The 20,399-nt window shown below is 42.2% G+C and overlaps 1 protein-coding gene across 1 annotated transcript in view; it reads right to left on the reverse strand.

Annotated features, from left to right (window-relative positions):
• Positions 1–20,399, reverse strand: part of DPY19L1 (dpy-19 like C-mannosyltransferase 1) — a 377,005-nt gene that overhangs the window by 138,278 nt on the left and 218,328 nt on the right. Inside the window, exon 18 of the mRNA XM_069215489.1 lies at positions 1,152–1,271. Coding sequence (XP_069071590.1) covers positions 1,152–1,271 — 120 coding nt within the window. The remainder of the gene's footprint in view (positions 1–1,151; positions 1,272–20,399) is intronic.

The raw sequence follows: 20,399 nt of genomic DNA on the forward strand, positions 1-20,399 counted from the left end.
CACTGGTGGTTCCGGTGTACGGCCAGTGGCCTTCAAGTGAGATGAAGAGGTCCCACTCAGTACAGTAAACATGCGAGGGCCATGTAATGTTCATGCTCACAACATTAGCATACCATTATTATTTTAATTCGAAAATGAAAGTACGGAAAGCTCTGAAAACCGTAAAAATGAAAGAAGGGAGCCGTTCTTATTTTCGATTAGAGCACAAATGGCACCCCGTAAGATTGGGGCCCGGTGCGGCGGCACGAGTCGCACCGCCCTAAAGCCGGTCCTGGGTGTCATTACTTGTAAGGTGTACTATCACTGCACCAATACTGAGGGGACTCTTAATGGGGCTGAGACTGCGGTTCCTTAAGTTGATACTCAATACCGGCAGTCAGACTGACTTTGAAATAAATAAAAGTCAAACACATTCGGAACACGAGTGGAATTAATGCAGTGGGAAACATCGAAATAATAGGCTTAAACAGATTTTTACTTACAATTCATAGGAATTTAATAAAATAAGTGGGGGACATAAAGAAGAATTGACAATTCCATGTTTCGTTTCATCATCACACATTAAGGGACGGAAGTTGTGTGAAACATAATTGAATGTACTGCCCCAGATTCCCTGCACACACTGTTATTAATTACATATAATTAATGTGATGACGGTGTCCAGTATACTTTACATTTAATCTGCCCTATTGTTGTTGAAATATCTTTACTCGTTTATACGAGTAAATAATAATAATCATAATAATCAGACAAGCATACATAAAATATAAATAAGACAGACAGTATAAAAAGATCAACACCTTGTTAAAAACTGGTAGCATTACGCCATCTTAAAGCCTTTTTTAAAAAGACTGACCGCAAACCATACAACAGGCTCATTAAGCATACATAAATAATAAAACGCTGGTCTACTTTGGCGAAATCCAGAGATTTTAAGAAGTGGCAGAAGGTGCCTCCGCCTAAACATCTCATAAAACTTACAAAAGGAGTAAAGTCACATTGTATTTGCAACATTCATTTGAATTGGTAATGAACCGATAGATAAGAAGACAACATGCATTCAGTCGGCCAATGTAGACTTTATATTTTACAAAGCTAAGTTAAAAACCAAAAGCATGTCGCATTTGCCAACTTCAAAACCAACTTCTTACCTGTCTGGAGCATATCAAAGAAGACATAAGGCACATGTGAGGTGTTAAAAACAGCTTCAATCTCATGATAAAAATAGCGAGCAAAGCATATGCTATCAGTTGCAACGCATGAAACACCAGCTGCAGAAGATACAAAAACAAAAAGACCATCAGTGACATCAACAAACATTTATCATAATTTATCTAGAGAACAGATGAGAAAAAACACTTAAGAAATATAAAATGTGTATCTCAGCAGTGTGATATATGTGCTTGAATTTCCAAAAGGTGATTAAAATAGCTGAATAACTGAATGCTATCCCCTCTTATTAAGCTTTGATTGAAAATGTTTTGACAAATTTCATGAGCTCTCGCTTGCAGAAAGCTTTAGTTGTCTTCTCAAAACACCTATTGTGTGCAATACCAATACTTATAATGGACTTTGGATCATTCTGTTGCTTTTCATAGATTTGTGTTCTAGTCAATCTCATTTGCTTGCTTTTTATTTAATGGCTTGCCTTTCATTTCCTGTGTTAATGTCACCAATTGGGCATAGGTCCATTGCATACCTTAGACTGGAAGACTTGTAATCTGGCATGGTTTACCTTCAGAGAACAACTTTTTCTACTGTTTTCAGCACTGCACAAGACTCGTGTGTGCTGCTTCCGCCTTCCCATCCCTGCCTCTTCCTCAATGTCCATGTTTTTCTCGCCCCCCCTCTGTTGCTCCGCTTTGCTGCTCTTTGCTCAACGAAGCTAGGCAGTGGCGTCTACTTGCTATGCCCACACTGCCCCCGCTTCTCAGTTTCAACCAAGACACACATGGTTCTGTTTAAAAATATATAACGATTTAACGTTGTGAATACATAAAACTGTATTCCTAATGTTTTAACACCAACATCCTTAAATTTGCATCTGTATATTACAACGTGCACTGATATATTTTTTTAAGCAAATAAATAAATGTTATTAATCTGGAGTGCCCTTTAGTCCCTACATGTTTTCATATTTCCTGCGTCTCATAGTAAAGAGCAGTCTTGCTTTCAATGTTGGCAATCAGAAGTGTGACTTTAAGAAAATAAAGTCAGCAGTATGCTTATGTATCTTTTGTTTCAAGGACACCTCAATCAATCAATCAATCAGATGTTTAAAAGTGCACTACTTACCCATAAGGGCTCAAGGCGCTGAGGGGTGTGTCCTCCAAGATCAGTTGAAGAGCCAAGTCTTGAGGTCCTTCCTGAACGGAGGCAGAGATGGCGACTGTCTGAGATGAAGGGGTAAGGTGTTCCAACTTTTTGCTCTCAGGTATGTGAAAGATCTTCCCCCAGCCGAGGACGTCTCTGTGCGGGGTACAATGGTGAGTGACTGCTGCAACGAGCGGAGATGTTTGGAAGGGGAGTACCACGTGATGCGGTGATTGAGGTTGCAGGCTCTGCTGTTGTGGAAGGCTCTGTATGTGTGCACGAGGAGTTTGAAGTTGATCCTCTTCTCCACGGTGATCCAGTGGAGGTTTTTCAGGTGTTCTGTGATGTGCTCTTGACGGGGAATGTTTAAGACGAGTCTGGCGGCAGCATTCTGAATTTGTTGCAGATTGCTCAGGTTCTTCTTGGCAGTTCCGGCACAGAGGACGTTGCCGTAGTCAAGTCTGCTTCTGATTTGTGCGTATGTCAAGGTTTTTCAGCAGTGGGTTGGTATCCATCTGAAGATCTTTCGTAGGAGTCGGATGGTGTGGAAGTAGGCGGAGGTAACAGACTTTACCTGTCTGGTCATGGTGAACATTGAGTCGAGGATGATGCAGAGGTTTCATGCGTGGTCTGTAGGGATGCGGGGCCTAGCAAGTGTTGAGGGCCACCAGGAGTCGTCCCAGGCTGAGGAGGAAGGCCCCATGATGATAATCTCGGTTTTGTTGTAGTTTAGCTTAAGGCAGTTCTACCTCATCCAGGTGGCAACAGCTTTCATCCCATCCCCAAAATTCTTCTTGGCTGTTGAGGAGTTCTCAGTCAGGGAGATGATCAGCTGGGTGTCATCTGCAGAGGAGAGGATACTCATACCGTAGTTCCTGACGACAGGGGCAAGCGAGGTCATGTAGATTTAAACAGCGTGGGGCTCAACGATGATCCTTAGGGTATTCCACAGCTGATGTCTGTAGGTTCTGACAGGTGTGGCGGGAGTCTGATTTCTGTGTTCTGCCTGTCAGGAAGGAGTGTATTCATCGAAGGGACTTGCCGCGTATGCCTGCTGCAGGAAGTCTAGCGCACAGGGTGAAGTGGGACACTATTGAAGGCAGCTGAAAGATGAAGAAGGATGAGGCCTGCTGTATGTTCGCGGTCGAAGAGGGAGCGGATGTCTTCTGTGGCAGCCAGCAGGGCAGTTTCGGTGCTGTGGTTAGTTATGAATCCTGACTGGGACACGTCCAGGATGTCCTCGATGTGTTGGCGTAGTTGAGGTTTCTCTGCAACCTTAGCTGGGAAGGGCAGCAGCGAGATGGGGCAGTAGTTCTTGAGATCCGTTGGGGGGGGTGTGGGTTTCTTCAGAAGTGGTCGGATCTTGGCTTGCTTCATGGTAGGTTGCTAACTCTAGGGAGCAGTAGATGGTCTTGCAGAGATTGGGCACGATCGAGGGGCTGGCCTTGTTGAAGGTGTAGTGCGGGGAGGGGTCGGTAGGTGCTCCGGAGTGGATGCTGCTGATGATTGAGTGGGTCTCGTCTGTCATGAGGGAGGTACAGGTGTGCAGGAGTCTTGGGGGTTCAGAGGGTCCTGGCAGGGGTGTCGCTGGTGAGTTCAGTGAGTCTTGGGGTCCAAAGCTGTCAAAGATGTTTTTGATCTTCTGATGGAAGAGGGTGGCAAGTCTGTCGCCGAGATCGTGAGATGGAGGGATGTTGGTGGTCTTGGCTTGTGGTTTGGCGATTTTTTTCATGACATTAAAGAGTTCTTTCAAGTTGTGTGTGGTGGTACTAATGCGCTCACACTTTTTCCATGAGATGATCCAGCCATTTATTCATTAGATAAGGTTTACTGAAAGTAATACATTTCTGTCACATGTTTATGCTCGGGAGGCCTGTATGAAGAGGTAAACGTATATAAACTATTAAAATGTGCATGCCTTTTCATAGTTCATATTCCAACAGGCCATTTTTGGGCAAAAGCTCTGGTCGGCTGAAATTACAATTGTCTCTTGATTATAAGCTGTGCTACTCGCTATGTTTTCATTAAACACACAGTACATTTTTTGACTTCTCAACATGATGTGTTTTCTATTACAAGTGATGGTGCACTGGCCAAGAAATCCACTCTGCAAGCAGTAGACAGGAGAGTGCTGTTCCGGACTCCAGCTGATGACGCGCAAGAGGTAAGGAAGATGTTTCTCCTAGGGGCTGGGGATGGAGCACAACTCAGCACTAGTCCTATGGAATCATCTAAAAGCGTGAGTACGGTTAACCTAAAATTTTAGTTAAATACTAACTGTGATTACCGGATATTTGTTTGCTTGCTTGTTTTACATGGCCTGCATTGTTTTATAGTTCTAAATTTGTTGTTGAAAAAAAAAGGGGTGCAAACAATTGTCAAACAGATAAGAGACAAAAGGGAAAAGATGTACATCAGTTAGGTAGGATTGGGACGGGTCCAGAGGAAAGAAAACATGTATTGGGTGTTGTTTTGAATGAGTTGGCTCTAAAAAAAAAAAGTGTAATAACGAGTAAGATAGTCAGGAGTACCAAGGCTGGAAGCACAGACCCTTGAAAAGGGAGGGGGGGGGTGGGAGGGGGAGGATAGAGTGTGAGTGTGAGTGTGTGTGAGTGTGAGTGTGTCCCTTTATAACATAGCAACTTGACCCCATCACACCCCTCCAGGTGTTGACTGAAGGTTTATTGTATTCAAGATGATCTTTGGGTGTGAGTGCACAATACTTTCTTTTTTCCTCACCACAAGATCAATTGGAAGAACTATAAATGAGGGAGCCCTATGCCATTATTTTCCATCTCTTTTCCTACGCCCCTCAAAAGAATAAGCTGTGGGCACAAGGCAGTCAGACCCTTTTCTTGTTACCTAGGTGACAGTGAGAAATAAGGTGCAGACATGGGTGGGGGGGCAAAAACTATATGTAAACTATATGAAGCATGCCCTCACAGAATGGGCCTCATGCCATTACTATATACCAAATGTAGAAAATGATAACCTTTTGTGTGGCGTATTCCCAGATTTTTGACCTATCTGTTTTTGCTGGCTTTAGTACTCTGTGCACTTTACCCCTGCGAACCACTAGCAAAGTACCTGTGCTCCCTCCCTTTTTAAAAGTTTGAACTGGCATAACCCTAATTGGCATATTTAAGTTATATGCAAGTACCTAGTATATAGGACAAAGTATACCCATGGTATGTAAACTAAGTGCCACTAGCAGACTACATCCTATATTGTGTCATCCACTACTGCGGCAGTGCAAAAATGGCTTCAGACCTACCAATGTAGTCTGACTAAAGTAGCTTTTAAACTGCAATTGGATCTACCAAGATAAACCCTTTTGACAGGTCTAAACTTCCCTTTTAATTATTAATAGGTCACCTTTAAGTAGACATTAGTCCATAAATGCAGGGTGTAGCTATCTAAAAGAAGGGCATGCAGAAAGTTAATGATAAATATGTTGTTACAGTGACTAAATACTATTTTCACTGTAGCAAACTGGCTGTTCCATAGAGAAACAATGGGATACATTATTCAATTTAATAATGCTACCTTTGGGTAGGAAACACCTAGAAATTTTACTCTTGAACGTTGTGTAATGTTTATTAAAAACCCAATGCCCTGGTTAAGTCTGATTTTGAATAAATAGTGAGGAAAAGGTACTTCTAGGAAAGTACCTTCTCTCCTGCCTACTGCCCCTGGATGCTAATTTGCACTAGCCTCCAGACACAGTTCTTTGAGTGCTCAAGTCCTGACTGAGGTGTGAAAAATACTCCTAGACCAGATAAAATGGCCTGGTTGTGGGGAGGTGTTTCTGTAGCAGGATGACCGTTTTGACAATGCCCAGGAATTTAATTTACTTGAAAAGGGCCTCCCCTTTTGCAGGTAGATGTCAGATGATACTTCGACAGGCCTTTCCTTTGTTCCTCTAGTGAGACGGGCTCCAATCCCAGTGTGGACGGATACAGATCAACATGACAAAAATCCAATATGCACAAGTTAAGAAATCACTTTTTAGAAGATTAGTTAAGTCTTAATCCACAGGAATCATGGGTGTATCTTTTTAGCATAAAAAACCTGGGATGCATCAAACATAACGACGCAGAGGGCCACAGAGGAGGTGATGTGTCTGAGAGTAAAGTGATGCATCGATTTTTCCGGTGTGGCGGAAGTGATGCATTGATTTATTCCTTGCGGGCAAGATGATGCATCAATTTCCGGGACCGCAGCCTTTGCTCCTTATTGCGATGTGGGGATATTTTGACATCCAGGGATGATGCGTGGAAAATCCAAACTCCCTGCAATGATGAAACAGGTGCTGCATTGATTCAGGTGGTGCTGCAGCGATTTTTCAGCCGTGAGACATGTGCTGCGTCAATTCTGCAGGCAATGGGTCGGTTTTCTGCTGCAGTAGATTTTCTCCCTTTGGTGAAATCTTTGATGACCCTAAGGCTTTTTAACATGGGGTCAAAGCTCAGTCCAAGCCCTTGGGGATCACTTGTGGGGGAAGCAAAGTCCTTCCAGCAGAATCAGGAAGCAGCAGGGATCAGGGCAACAAGCAGAAGTGCAGTACTTCCAGAAAAGTAGTCCAGGTGAGTCCTTTGTCAAGCACGGCAGTCCTCCTGACAGAGAACAGTTGTAGGTCCAGAAGTGTCACAGACCCAGTATATATACACCCAAGTGTATCTTTGAAGTGGGGAAATCTTCAAAGATTGGTTTTGAAGTGCACTTGTGGGGGGTTATCAGTCCTTTATTTGGGTCGGTCACTAGCCTTTGAAGTGTAAGTGAGAGCCCTCCACCCTTCCTGCCCAGGAAGACCCATCAGTATGCAAATGAATGCAGATGCACCTGAGTGTCCTGTATTTATGGCTGTCTGGGAAAAATGCACAAGGGGTAGCTGTCAACCAGCAGAGACCAGAGGTGGATTGGAGACAGGCTGTAAGGTACAGAGAGCAGTAAGTACAGAGAAATGCCTACTTTCTTCTTCTAAAAAAGCAATGTCAAATCCAACTTCATCAGTAAGCAGTATTTCTCAGTACATTTTAACCATACAAAACCTGACAGTGCCTCTCCATTCAGATCAGAAATTAACACTTAAAAGTATATAAAGGAATTTCCAATGCTGGCCTATGAGAGAGGCAGACTTCACAATAGTGAAAAACGACCTTGGGTGTTTTTTACTATCAGGACATGTAAAACTTACAAGTAAATGTCCTGTCTTTTACTTACATAGAGCCCTGCTCTATGGGCTACCTAGGGCCTAACTTAGGGGTGACATAAATAATAAAAGAGGAGTTTAAGGCTTGGCAAGTAGTTTTAAATACCAAGTCAAAGTGGCAGTGAAACTGCACACACAGGCCTTGCAATGGCAGGCCTGAGACATGCTTAAGGGACTACTTATGTGGGTGGCTCAATCAGTGTTCCAGGCCCACTGGTAGCATTTAATTTACAGGCCCTAGACACATATGGTGCACTTTACTAGGGACAAATACGTAAATTAAATATGCCATTTGATTAGGAGCCAACGGTACCATGTTTTAAGGGAGAGATCACATGCACTTTAGCACTGGTTAGCAGTGGCAAAGTGCAGAGAGTCCTAAAGAAACAAAAAAGAGGTCAGAACAAGAGGGAAAGGAAGGCAAAAAGTTTGGGATGACCCTTCAGAGAGGGCCATTCGATACACACCACACACTCCTCTTCCCTTCAGGTAGCCCTGCTGGCTGCTATGTGCACAAACATGGCCTCCAAATATTCTTGGGGTACTTTCGGACAACCTATTTTTGCATTTGGAGGAGGGATAAATTCTGCATGCCTGTCTCTTGCCTCCTGCTGCAATCAGTGATGCCACAAGCAGTGCTGGTCGTTGCCCTCTGTGGTCTGGTCTATGCCCTGTTTAAGGTGAAGTATGTGATTTGTCATCCTGCCTGCTATTGCACAAGTGGCCTGACCTGGGAGACAGGGTAGGCAGTTGGCAGGTTTCATGATTTCATATGGATCAGACTGGTACTTAATTTGTAAAACAATAAGTGCCAGTGTCCACGTTTTGCCTCAGAAGCCCGCAGCCATAGCTGGCGAAAGTAGGGAACACAGAATATCAAGGATATATAGTCTTCATTTCATGCCTCTTTAGTCCCACACCACAAACTCCCTGCCCTTTCAGCTCACTCTTGGAGGTTCTGATTCATCCCATCTTTAGCCATTTGCCATTGTTTTTCAGTCTTTTTCTTCCTCCTTTCCACAGCTTGTTTTGTTCTCTTTATTGCTCAAGTAAAAATCTAATGAGAAAAAGTAAGTGCTAGACCCCAACTGTACCTATTGGCTAAACTTAATCCAGATCATTGATAGCACCCATTGGCCAGCCCCGTCCGTGCTGTTTACTGTGGGATCAGTGGACCAGAGGGGAATGGGGCTCTTATGTTTTCTTGAGTTCAAAGAGGAAAGAACACCTCCTCCCAACGCAGCTCAAGGTAGCTTGCATGACCACCTGACCTGGCTTCTTCTTGTGTGTTGGAGCAGCTTAAACACACTGGGAGTACACCAAGTAGCGGCTCGAATAAAGAGCGTGGAGCTGCTGGTGACGAAGGATGTCTGCCTACCTTGCTATATTCCTCAACTTTCTTCTGGATCCGAGTAAGCAATATAGCTTCTTGGCACCCGTAGGTTACGTCATACACTGTAGACATCTGGGAAAACTGTTGAAGCCATGGCAGTGTCTGAAGGTTTGCTGTCTAATGATGGGGATCTTGCGGACAGTTAAGGATAAGTTGAGTCCGGGGGGGGGGTGAGGAGCAGGCTGGATCATATAAAGGCACACACTTTACGTAGCTCTACAGAACACAATGTGTGACTGGTAATAGTGGGAATAAATCTGCAGACATGCAGAAGGCAGTGTGTCTACTTCAGGCGTTGAAATAAAGGAGTATGTTCATGTAATTGTGCAGAGTTTGTATATGTCTGTGGGAGAAAGTGGGTACTTTGACACAGTATATGTATCAAAATAGACCTGTATGCCCGTAACAGACAGTGCATATAATGGCAATGTATGTATCAGAAAACACACCTGTAGCAGGACCTGCATGTAATGCAGTTAGATAAAATGTGTGCCCGTATCTTTGAGTGGACTATCAAATTGCCTATATTAGAGTGAGCGTCTTTCTAGTGGAATGAGGGCAAATGTGTGTTCCTTAAATTAGGCCAAGTGGGTACTGCTAGAAGGACAAATGTACCTCAGTAGGATGCAAATGCACCTCTATAGGATGCAACCTGTTTACCTCTGTAGTGTATACTGTAAGTACAAGTACATGAAAAAACTCAGTGCAAGGCTATATTAGTGATTTAAATGATGCAACTGATGATTGTGAATAAAATGGTAAGAAGGGAATCTAAGAACATATAGATGATGAGAAAATTAAAATTCCTGGATGGAATACACACTTATTTCATAGTAGGTGTACCTCTATACATTAGCATACGAGTCAAAAGGGGAGAGACTAAGGAATAAACTTAGAAAATATGTTGCTTTGAATGGGTAGCAAATATAGAAATGCCTAACAACAGAAATATTTTGTGAAATGCACAGGAGACTAATTGGACAGCAACAAAAAGCAAATACTGAAGGCAACCGTTATTTCAGTATCTTTAGTGCGGAAGGATATCTTATGTTTTTTTTTTTATTTTCTTTGTAAATCACATACATACAGCTAACAGCCATGTCAAAGCACAGTGAAAGACACAAAGAATGTCTCCAACCTTAAATGGCTCCCATGCATGTGTAAAGCACTTTCCAATAAATGTTGACAATTATAAATATACATTAAAAATGTTTATGCTTGTCTGTGTTGGTGCATGGAAAACCAAATGTGAGTTTAGGCTGCAGAATACATGCTGTTCATTTGCTTTATTGTGTGTAAGCTGCTGGTATCCTATTGTGAGTGTAGAAAATTATTACATTCTCAGTCATCAGATTTTACACTATCTGTGGCAAAGCCCTGAATGATAACCTAGCAGCAGGTCTGGATTTTGTAACTTGTGCGGGCAAAGTAACAAGAAGCTAAACTTTTGCAGTGCTGCTAAGAAAGCTTTGTTTTCAGCTGTGTGCTCCAAACACTGGGTTCTGACTGAAATAGTCCCCTACTCACTCCAAAGAAATAATAATGAAGAAAAGGTATATAAGTTCACCCAAAAGTGGGAGGGACCAAGCAAGCAGATAGAAATAGGGAGGCAGGCTGGCACATGGGACCACGATTTGGTGTCCTGTTCTCAGGTACGTGGATTTTTTTTACATGTCTCTGCAACAAGAAAAGCTGTAGAATGCCACAAGGGCATATAGGGCTAGGGAGGTTTGATTAATAATCTTTGGGGTATATCTTTTATTCACTTTTACTTTTGTAATCATTGTCATTATTAGGATGTTAATTCTTAAGCCCAAGAATAGCTCAAGAGTGTATACTGAATTGAGGGTACTGGGCACCGTATTCGTTAGTTTCCTAGCAAGGCATACTCTGCCTTAGTCAAGATTCCTAACACCCCTTCCTTCATTCAGATCTAAGTAGGAGGTATTAGGTCCCTAGTTGTCGGGTAATGAGCATTCGGAGAACCATACCAATTATACTGAAAGAGTGATGCTTCATTTTATTATGATGAAGAAATGAGAAATTTTCCATGAGTTAAATCATTCTCTATCTCCAAACAACTCTACATGGTATTTTGGAAACACTGTCACAATCTTTTAACGCACGATCTGGCTAGTTTTAATAAATGATGATGCAGAACCTTAATGATTCAGAAAACTTGACAGAGGTCCTCGAGCAACAGTCGTCAAAGTCCCCTGTTCAACATTAGAAAATTACCTCCAAATGTGTATTTCTCTACAATTCTGGGGTTATAGAGGCTTCCATCATTGTAAGCCCTGGTATATGTGGGTAATTTTACATTAAATGTAAAACAAAAATCTGAAAAAAACGGGCGTATAAACTCATTTTGACAGACACAACCCAGAGAAATACCCTATTAATTTGACTCAAATGCTTCGCCCACTGCAGCATGCATGTGAACAACTATACCAAAGACTATTTCAATGTATAATAAACCAATTAAACAAGCATATGCAGTGCAAAAGGTCTCGCGTTTACTCAAGTTAAAGCTAATAAATGTTGTAACCGCCTAACCGGACTTTTCTTGCCTCTTAAACTGAAAAGTAAAACAGTTTCACATAAGCGAGTCGACGCCCACCATGAGCACAAAGCAAACACACAAAAGGAAAATCCGCTTGCAGTGAAAATTATCGGCAAAAGTGCAATTATCCATGTAATCGCAAAAGTGCAAATATCCATGTAATAGGGTCGATGTCATGGGAACACATTTGTAGTGTTCTACAGAAATAAAAGGCAAAGAGTAAAACAAAGCAGCAGCCACTAAAATATCAAAGGGGCTGGTCCACCTAAACCTGATAGCATGCCTGTGTACATGGACAAAGAACAGGGAAATACTCAATAAAAATCCTGAAATGCTGGACTTGTAACAGGGTACAAAATATTATTTTATGAAAATGAAAGTGTGTCTTTGCCTGGGCACAGAATTGTTCAACATAAGAATGGATGCAGGAAAATGAAGCGCTTAGTGTCCCTGCCACTTGAAAATCCTACAGTCATGTCTATGCCTGGGCCTAATGGACAGGGCAGGCCCACACTGTAAAGACCAATAGGACAACCATGGGACAGAGTGGAAGAGTCCTGGTTCTTCAAAATGTGTACTGGTGGGCCCACTGCCCCCCCCCCCCCCCGGCACGATGTAAGTACTGGGTTACGGAGAGGGCACTGTAAGGCCATAAAATTAGGGTGGTGGGTAGTTATAAAGTAAGGTTTAATTTTAAGGTGTAGATTAGCATAGGGTCAGTACACTTACTCTTGAATCTATTTTACTCAATTTAGTGGTAATCTCAATAGTGGTAATCCCTGCAGTAGTAATCACAGTAGTGGTAATCTCAGTGCTAGTAATCCCAGTAGTGGTAATTTTAGCAGTGGTAATCCCTGCAGTGATAATTTCAATGGTGGTGATCTCAGCAGAGGTACTCTCTGCACTGGTAATCTCAGAGGTAGTAATCACAGAGGTGGTGACCTCAGCAGTGGTAACCCCTGCAGGAGTACTCTCAGAGGTAGTAATCACAGTAGTGGTAATGTCTGCAGTGGTAATCCCTTCAATGGTAATCTCAGTGGTAGTAATCTCAGTAGTGGTAATTTTAGCAGTAGTAATCCCTGCAGTGATAATTTCAACAGTGGTAATCTGAGCAGAGGTAATACCCGAACTGGTAATCCCGGAGGTAGTAATTACAGTAGTTGTAAACTCAGCAGTGGTAACCCCTGCAGAGGAAATTTCAGAGGTAGTAATCACAGTTGTGGTAATAGCAGTGGTAATCCCTGCAGTGGTACTCTCCGAGATAGTAATCACAGTAGTGGTAATTCAGCAGTGGTACTCCCTGCAGTGGTAATCTCAGCGGTAGTAATCACTGCAGGGGTAATCTCAGAGGTAGTAATCACAATAGTGGTAATCTCAGTGGTAGTAATTACATCAGTGGTAATCTCAGCAGTGGTAATCCCTGCAGTGATCATTTCAACTGTGGCAATCTGAGCAGAGGTAATTCCTGCACAGGTAATCTCAGAGGTAGTAATCACAGTAGTGGTAACAGCAGTATTAACCCCTGCAGGGGTAATTTCAGAGGCAGTAATCACAGTAGTGGTAATCTCAGAGTTAATAATCACAGTAATGGTAATTGTAGCAGTGGTACTCTCAGAGGTAGTAATCACAGCAGTGGTAATTCAGCAGTGGTACTCCCTGCAGTAGTAATCTCAGCGGTAGTAATCACAGTAGTGGTAATCACAATAGTGGTAATCTCAGCAGTGGTAATCCCTGTAGTGGTAATCCCTGCAGTGGTAGTTTCAGAGGTAGTAATCACAGTAGTGGTAATATCAGTAGTGGTAATCTCAGTGGTAGTAACCACATCAGTGGTAATCTCAGCATTGGTAATCCCTGCTGTGGTAATCTCAGAGGCAGTAATCACAGTAGTGGAAATTTTTGCAGTGGTAATCCCTGCAGGAATCATTTCAATGGTGGTAATCTCAGCAGAGGTAATCGCTACACTGGTAATCTCGGTGGTAGTAATCACAGTAGTGGTGACCTCAGCAGTGGTAACCCCTGCAGGAGTAATCTCAGAGGTAATATTCACAGTAGTGGTAATATCAGCAGTAGTAATCTCAGAGTTAGTAATCAAAGCAGTGGTAATCTAAGCAGTGGTAATCCCTGCAGTGGTAATCTGAGAGACAGTAATCACAGTAGTGATAATCTCAGCAGTGGTAATTTGAAAGGTGGTAATCTCAGCATAGGTAATGTTTGCACTATTAATCTCAGAGGTAGTAATCATAAATAGTGGTAACCTCAGGAGTGGTAATCTCTGCAAAGGTAATCTCAGAGGGGCTCCTTTCAATGCAGTAGATTATATGTAGCGGTGTTTAGTTTTTGTTGCTTGCCGATATAGGTTGGGGAGTAGAGACCGGGTTGGGGTGGAATACTGAGCACCTGCAGCTCTGGAGCAAATAAGGCTGGAGGAGAAGGAGCGCAGAACGGGAGCCCTATGCTAGCGGGTTGGAAAGGAAAGCTACAGCTAATCTCTTGCTTCCACCTCCCTTCACGTTCATTGGCAGCAGGGTGGGGTGAAGTATCAGCATCAGCTCTCCCCGTGTATTTACTGTTAATAAAAATGAAATGTGAATGCCAAGTGTGTTTAAAAAAAAAATTCCATCAGCGGAGCACTTTGTTTAACCGGGTGGTCTCCTCAAAAAGCTGCACTTGGGAGGGGGGTGGGAGGGAAAGCTAAAGTAACAAAGCAAGAGGGAGGGGGAAGCAACTGCAGCTATAGGAGAGGGAGTGAGCGTTTGCAGCTGTTCAGAACACTTCCTAAATAAGCCTGGTTGGGGTGCAGCAAATAAAGTGGCCGTGTGCCTTTCTTTTCTGAACATGGTGCTCAAAGTAACCAAAACACAAACATGGCTCCCAAAGTAAATAGAAAGCAAAAGAGCCTGGCGGACCTGAAGAAAGATCAAGCACAACAAATGAAGCAGCCACAAACTTTTCATCAAGCCAGGTACAAAGTAAACAAAACACAAACACTTAACACGAGCAGAGGAAGCAGATGACGTAAAAAAGCAAGAGGGAGGGGGAGGCAGCTGCAGCCCGAGGTGAGGAAGTGGAGATTTGCAGCTATTCAGAACAAGTCTTAAACAAGATTGGTGGGGGCACGGCAAGCTACCAAGTGCCTTTCTTTTCTGAACATGGTGCCCAAATTAACTAAAACGCAAACACAGCTCCCAAAGGAAAAGGAAAAGGAAAAAAAAAAAAAAACATGAGAAAGAGAGCGAGGGTGAAGTGGCCCTGGAAAAGCCCCCCTCTGCTGCTGGGTTTCAGGATTGCAGAGGGAGCTGGTGGGGAGGAGAGACTGAACACAGACCCACAGTTTAAGACAAACAGGCAAATACTAAAAAAAAGTTCCCTACAGAAGAGATAAACAGGACATAGCGTAAATAAACAGTAGTTGGTGCTGCTCCCAAAGTAAAAAAAGGCAGGATAATGAGGCAGAACAGACCACTAGCAAGCAAGGATTTTTGAAGGACACTGCAACCAACAAATGAAATGGCTTTGAACCACAGTATAAGTATACTTAAAAGTATACAACACGTTGAACACTTACGCTCGACCTAAAAATAAATGAATAAGACTTTCCTGCCGCCTCATCTCTGCTGCTCTGGTGCTTCTGTGCTTGGCCTTCCTTCCCTCCCTACCCAATCCAGAGAATTCTTTCATGCTGTTGCACAGCATGAAAGAAGCTCTGGGATTGGCCTAATAGGGCTGAAATGCTACTTAGTGAGGGAATGGAAGTCTGTGCTTGGTCTCCACCCAGCTATACAGCACAGCAGGATGGAGAGTTCTAAGTGTGCATGTTGGTTTGGCCAGCCTCGGAAGGCCGGCCAAACCAACATGCGCACTTAGAGTGCACCTAGCACTCCTCCCCCTGCTGACACGGAGGATGCTGGCGCCGCCCTACTTAAGCAGAAAAATAAAGGGATAATAAAATGCTTTTATTATTGTCACACTCTGTGTTGCCCTTACTCGCCTTTGGGCCTCACCCCTGTTCCCATGTTGCCCTCCCTCATGTGCTGCTTTTAACCTCCCCTGCCCACTCTCTGTTGCTTCCCACCACAACTGCTGCTCCACTGCCCCCACCCGCAGTTCTATTTGTTTTAATTAATTTAAATAAACCCACATTTTTGTGATACTTCTTTATTTATTACAGATCAATTTCAGATAGGTATGGAAAAAAAAAAAACACCAGTCATTTTGGAAGTGCGCATGTGTGGTAACGCCATCACGCATGCACCCACACACAAAATGATCCGCCTGCAATATTGCCTATTTTATTTTTTAAACACATTGACAGAGGGAATAGGTTCAAAGATGATGCCTGCTACCAATGCATGTTATATTAAGGCATATGACACACGAGCAGCCCGGTAGCAGTGTTGGGGGAGATGCCAGTCCTTGCCTATGTAATCTGAGTATTGCCTAAAAGACAAAAATTATAGTGTTTGTAATGTAAAAGCACACACTGCAACTGTAGTCAGTGGCATTGAAGGGAATTATTTACTTGGTGGATATACACACTGTGCAAGAGCAGAAAGCAGTCATTCACAATTAAGCAAATGGCTGGAATAGACTGTCCCTGTGCCCCATACTGAAAGTTGTGTGGACTGAACCAAAATGTGAATGACACTTCAACAGATGAATGGACTACGACGGCTGAGTTAAAGTACCAGTAATTATTAACAGTATTTACATTTGTTAGCAAAAAAAAGCGGGCTAACGCTAGACCTAATAAATTCATAACTCCAGTGCTTAAATGGGCAGCTAATGTGAGGCTCCAAGGAACTAAACTTTTTCTTTTAATTATTAATGTATACTACCAATAAGAGAGCCCTGGCGCTTCTCAAAAGGAAGCAAGGTTTTAGGATGGAGAGGACTCGCACTTCCTTCTTTCCATGTCAACCACTGAGTCACTGAAAAGAAACTACACGATTAGTAACCAAAAAAGTATCTGTTCGCACGTCAAAGCTAAAAATGGGAATTTGAAGATGGCATAGTTTATTTCATTCAATTATTGACCTCACAATTTTAACCTGAATAGCAGGGCCCAATTTACAAAGATTTTGCTGTGATGTAATCTTTTAGTGTTCTTGGCCTACTCCTGAATTTCAGGAGTAAATTGGGAGTAAAATAGGATTATTCCTGGTTTACTCTTATAATCTCTTGTAATGCAGTAGTAAATCACGAGTATCATAAACAAGCATTTGCAATTAAATGGGTCTCGCCTTTGCACGAGTTAGAGCTATTGACGTTGTGAACACCTAACCAGACTTTTCTTGCCACATAAATTGAAAATTAAAGGTAAAACAGTTTCACATAAACCAGTCGATTCACACCACCACGGCCGCCATGAGCATCAGCGTGAAGAGGCACACTAAAGGAAAAACAAGTTCGCTTGCAGTCAAACTAATTGACAAAAGTGAAATTCGCCATGTAACGGGGCGATGGCCAGGGCGGTAGCAAGACCTCCCCAAGGAGGGACAAACGTAAACCATTTACCAATGTCATCAAAGGATTTTTGGAGGGCAAGCCCACAAACGAGTGGTAGGGCTGGACGTGAGGTGGGTGTTGTTACAAGCACAGATACATACCAACACGTCAGAAAAGCAGCTGACGTGCTCACTATGCTCAACCTAAACAAATGACATCTACTTGTGACAAAATCTTTGTGAATCAGGCTACTAGTGTCTAAGCAATGCTTTATGTGTTGGGGTTTCCACAGGGACAGTGATCTGCAAATTTTGTAATGTAGGCTTTATGGGTGCCAATAAATTAAAGCAGATTTGCAGGTTGCAGTGTAGTTTGCCAGTAGATAAGTACCATAGGGCAAACAAAACAAAGTAGTATAATTAGATATTCTGTGGGCATGAAAAAGTTGGTGGAATTCCCTTCTCTTGATTAGCTGACCAACAAACAATATAGACTGTTCCCATTTCGGAGTTTTAAACAATTTTTCCAAAAGATCCCTGACTTTCTCACACAGGGCTCTTAGAGTGAGTATGAGGGACACACGCATTTATCCCACTGAGCCACCTCCGTGTAGGAGCATAATTTCCTGTAGCATAATTACGCAAATTTACCACAAAAAATTATGCAAGATTAGGTGTAATTACAGGCAGTGCACCTCGTACTCAAAAAATTACCCAAACGGTGTATTCAGGTAAACATTCAGATTGAAAATGTAATTTTGACTTGATTTCCAGTTGTCAGAGACAAATCATTGCTGCTCATTTATGGATTTGTAGTTTTGCACTCAAAAAATACCTGAACGTCCTTCCTGGGTAAAAAATCTACCTAAATTGCTACTCAGGTCTGAAAATAATCCAAATGGTTCATTTTACGTTAACATTTCTCCCTGAAGTCACCACAGTTACGCATTGTGGCATAATGGCATAATTTCGTTAATTTCAAGGAAATTTTGAGAGCATAATTAAAATTTTGCCTTACCTTCATTATTACTGGGTGTGTGCATGTGTGTTTGTTGGGGTTTTTGGGTGTCTCCGCCAATCTTTGCCTGGACTTTGAGAAATGGTAGTGATTTTTTTATTACATTACGCATGAACTTTGCTGTGTGCAGCAAGATTGACGCACGTGTGTTTATTTAACATTTGCAACTGGATAGTATGTTGATAGATATGTTGTTCTCGTTATTCTGATACTTCTGAACTTGAACATCACTTAACCAAAGAATCTGGCTTAATTTCTGCAGATCTAGTTTGCCTAAAAGCAATAATTAACTGATTCGGTGAAAGTTGAGAATTTGTGTCTAATAGGTTATTGTAATTAAAGAGGAGCTTAATCCGCGAGGAAAGACACTATTGAAAGAATTTGATAATTTGTTAGAGTAGATTTATTTTTTATTTTTTAAGTCAATGTGTACTCTTTTTCTTTCACGCACTGACGTGTACTATACAGTGAACGGTTCACACAATGAGAGCTGAAATAACTAATTTACTGTAATACTACAACCAGTGATCAATAGTTTAATGCCAAGATGTTCCTTACAGGAAGCTACACTGCTGGTAATTTATCTGACGGGTGTTACATTAACACATTAAGATGTGCAGACAATCTCACACTATTGCCAGGATACTGCCCACCACTCAGAAACTGAAAACAACCTCAACACCAGGTCACCATCTGTGTCTCCACAGCAGGGCCACATTCCTCCCAGGACTGCCTCTACTAGAACACTTTTCTCCTTCGTCCTACAGCTACACCTTTTCTGTGCACCTTTGAAATACCCTCAACCACCAGCTTGTTTCAACTGAGTGTGCACCCGGTCTCGGCTTCTCCTACCGGATAAGGGCACCTCAACAGGGAAGCAGCTGGTAAATTGTAATCCCTGTTCTCCTTTTTTTAAAATACTCTGTATCACAAGATATTGCCTCCGATTTTTATGTTCGCTACTATAAATCACTATTTTCTCGAGTATGCGTAACCTGAATACAGCCTTTCTGATGACTGTCACGTAAATGAGTTTAAACAACATCACAGAAAAACTTCTGAATTAATATTCTGTGAAACCTGGGACCAGACTGTACGTCAAGTCTAATATTTTAGTTTATGCTTCAAAGTTTTAAGCTGCCACCACCCAATCCTCTTTCAAGAAATTTTACAAATAAAGCAGAGGTCTATGAAGAGGTATGAGGGAGAGTCTTAGGCATAGCAGAATGGTATCCAACTTCTTCAAGGACAGCCACACCCACAGTGTGACTGGCAAACAATGCAATTAAAATTCCAGCCCAAGATTGTTTTAAGATAGCATTAGAATTTATGTTTTTTCGTAAGGCAAAAAAGTTGCTGGATTTATGTAAAAAAAAAAAAAAAAAACAACTAGTCCTTGCTGAGTGAAGCAAACATTTGTCCTCACTAAGCAAAGCAATTATTTCAGCAAAGGAAGAACCAGGAATATAATGCAGCATTGTGGAAATCATAACATGAAAAATGTCAGGAAAAAAACCTGAAACAAATTAGGATAGATTTGAAGAATAAAAAAAAGCGCAATGTACAAAGGAACATTTCATTAAGTCTTTTTCATGAAATATTGGTTACATGTAAATACATGTAAATACATTTTGAAGTTGATAACTTCATGACGGACGTTATAAACACACTTAGGACAACCTGACCTCTGGCAGCATAAAGGCAGGAGTAGTGTTGACAGCAGCAATTTAGAAGGAATTAGCCAACTGGAAGGCGACAGGAAATACTGGCAACACACAGTACTTTTCACAGCTCCCCCTTTCAAGTTGAAATTCCGATTGGTGTTGTCAGGAACTCCAACCAGTGACTCCCAGAACTACTCACAGCTGAAAAAAATTTGAGGGTTAGGGCCTGATTTAGATCTTGGCGGACGGGTTACTCTGTCACAAACATGACGGTTATTCCATCTGCTGTATTACAATTTCCATAGGATATAATAAAATCGTAATACGGCGGAAGGGATATCCGTCACGTTAGTCACAGAGTAACCCCTGTCTGCCAATATCTAAATCAGGCCCACAGTAATTTGTTTCCTTTTCTGAAGAACTGGGACAATGTGCTGAGGCTGCCACAAAAAGCCAGTACCATAGTTTAGCAGAGCATGTTACAGTCTGAAAGTTTAAAGAAGGGGCCACTTTCATAAACTATGTTTTCAATATTTTCCTTCCCACAGCACTAAGAGAATGCAGACTTTGGGTATCTTCTCTATTACACCTCCAGAGTAGTTTGGCTATTAAAGGGACAGAGTGGCAAAAGGGGAAGCTATTTACCAATAAATTAAGCTCCAGCAAGGCCCCAAGATTGCTGCCATATTACTTCCTCCAGCATTGCTTAATTTGAGACAGTGGTTTCCGGTGCTCAGCACCACATTTAATTGACAGAACTGGCACTTATGACAGGTGCCACATGGTGGCGCT

The sequence above is a fragment of the Pleurodeles waltl genome, chromosome 2_1 (assembly GCF_031143425.1).
Source record: "Pleurodeles waltl isolate 20211129_DDA chromosome 2_1, aPleWal1.hap1.20221129, whole genome shotgun sequence".
NCBI lineage: Eukaryota > Metazoa > Chordata > Amphibia > Caudata > Salamandridae > Pleurodeles > Pleurodeles waltl.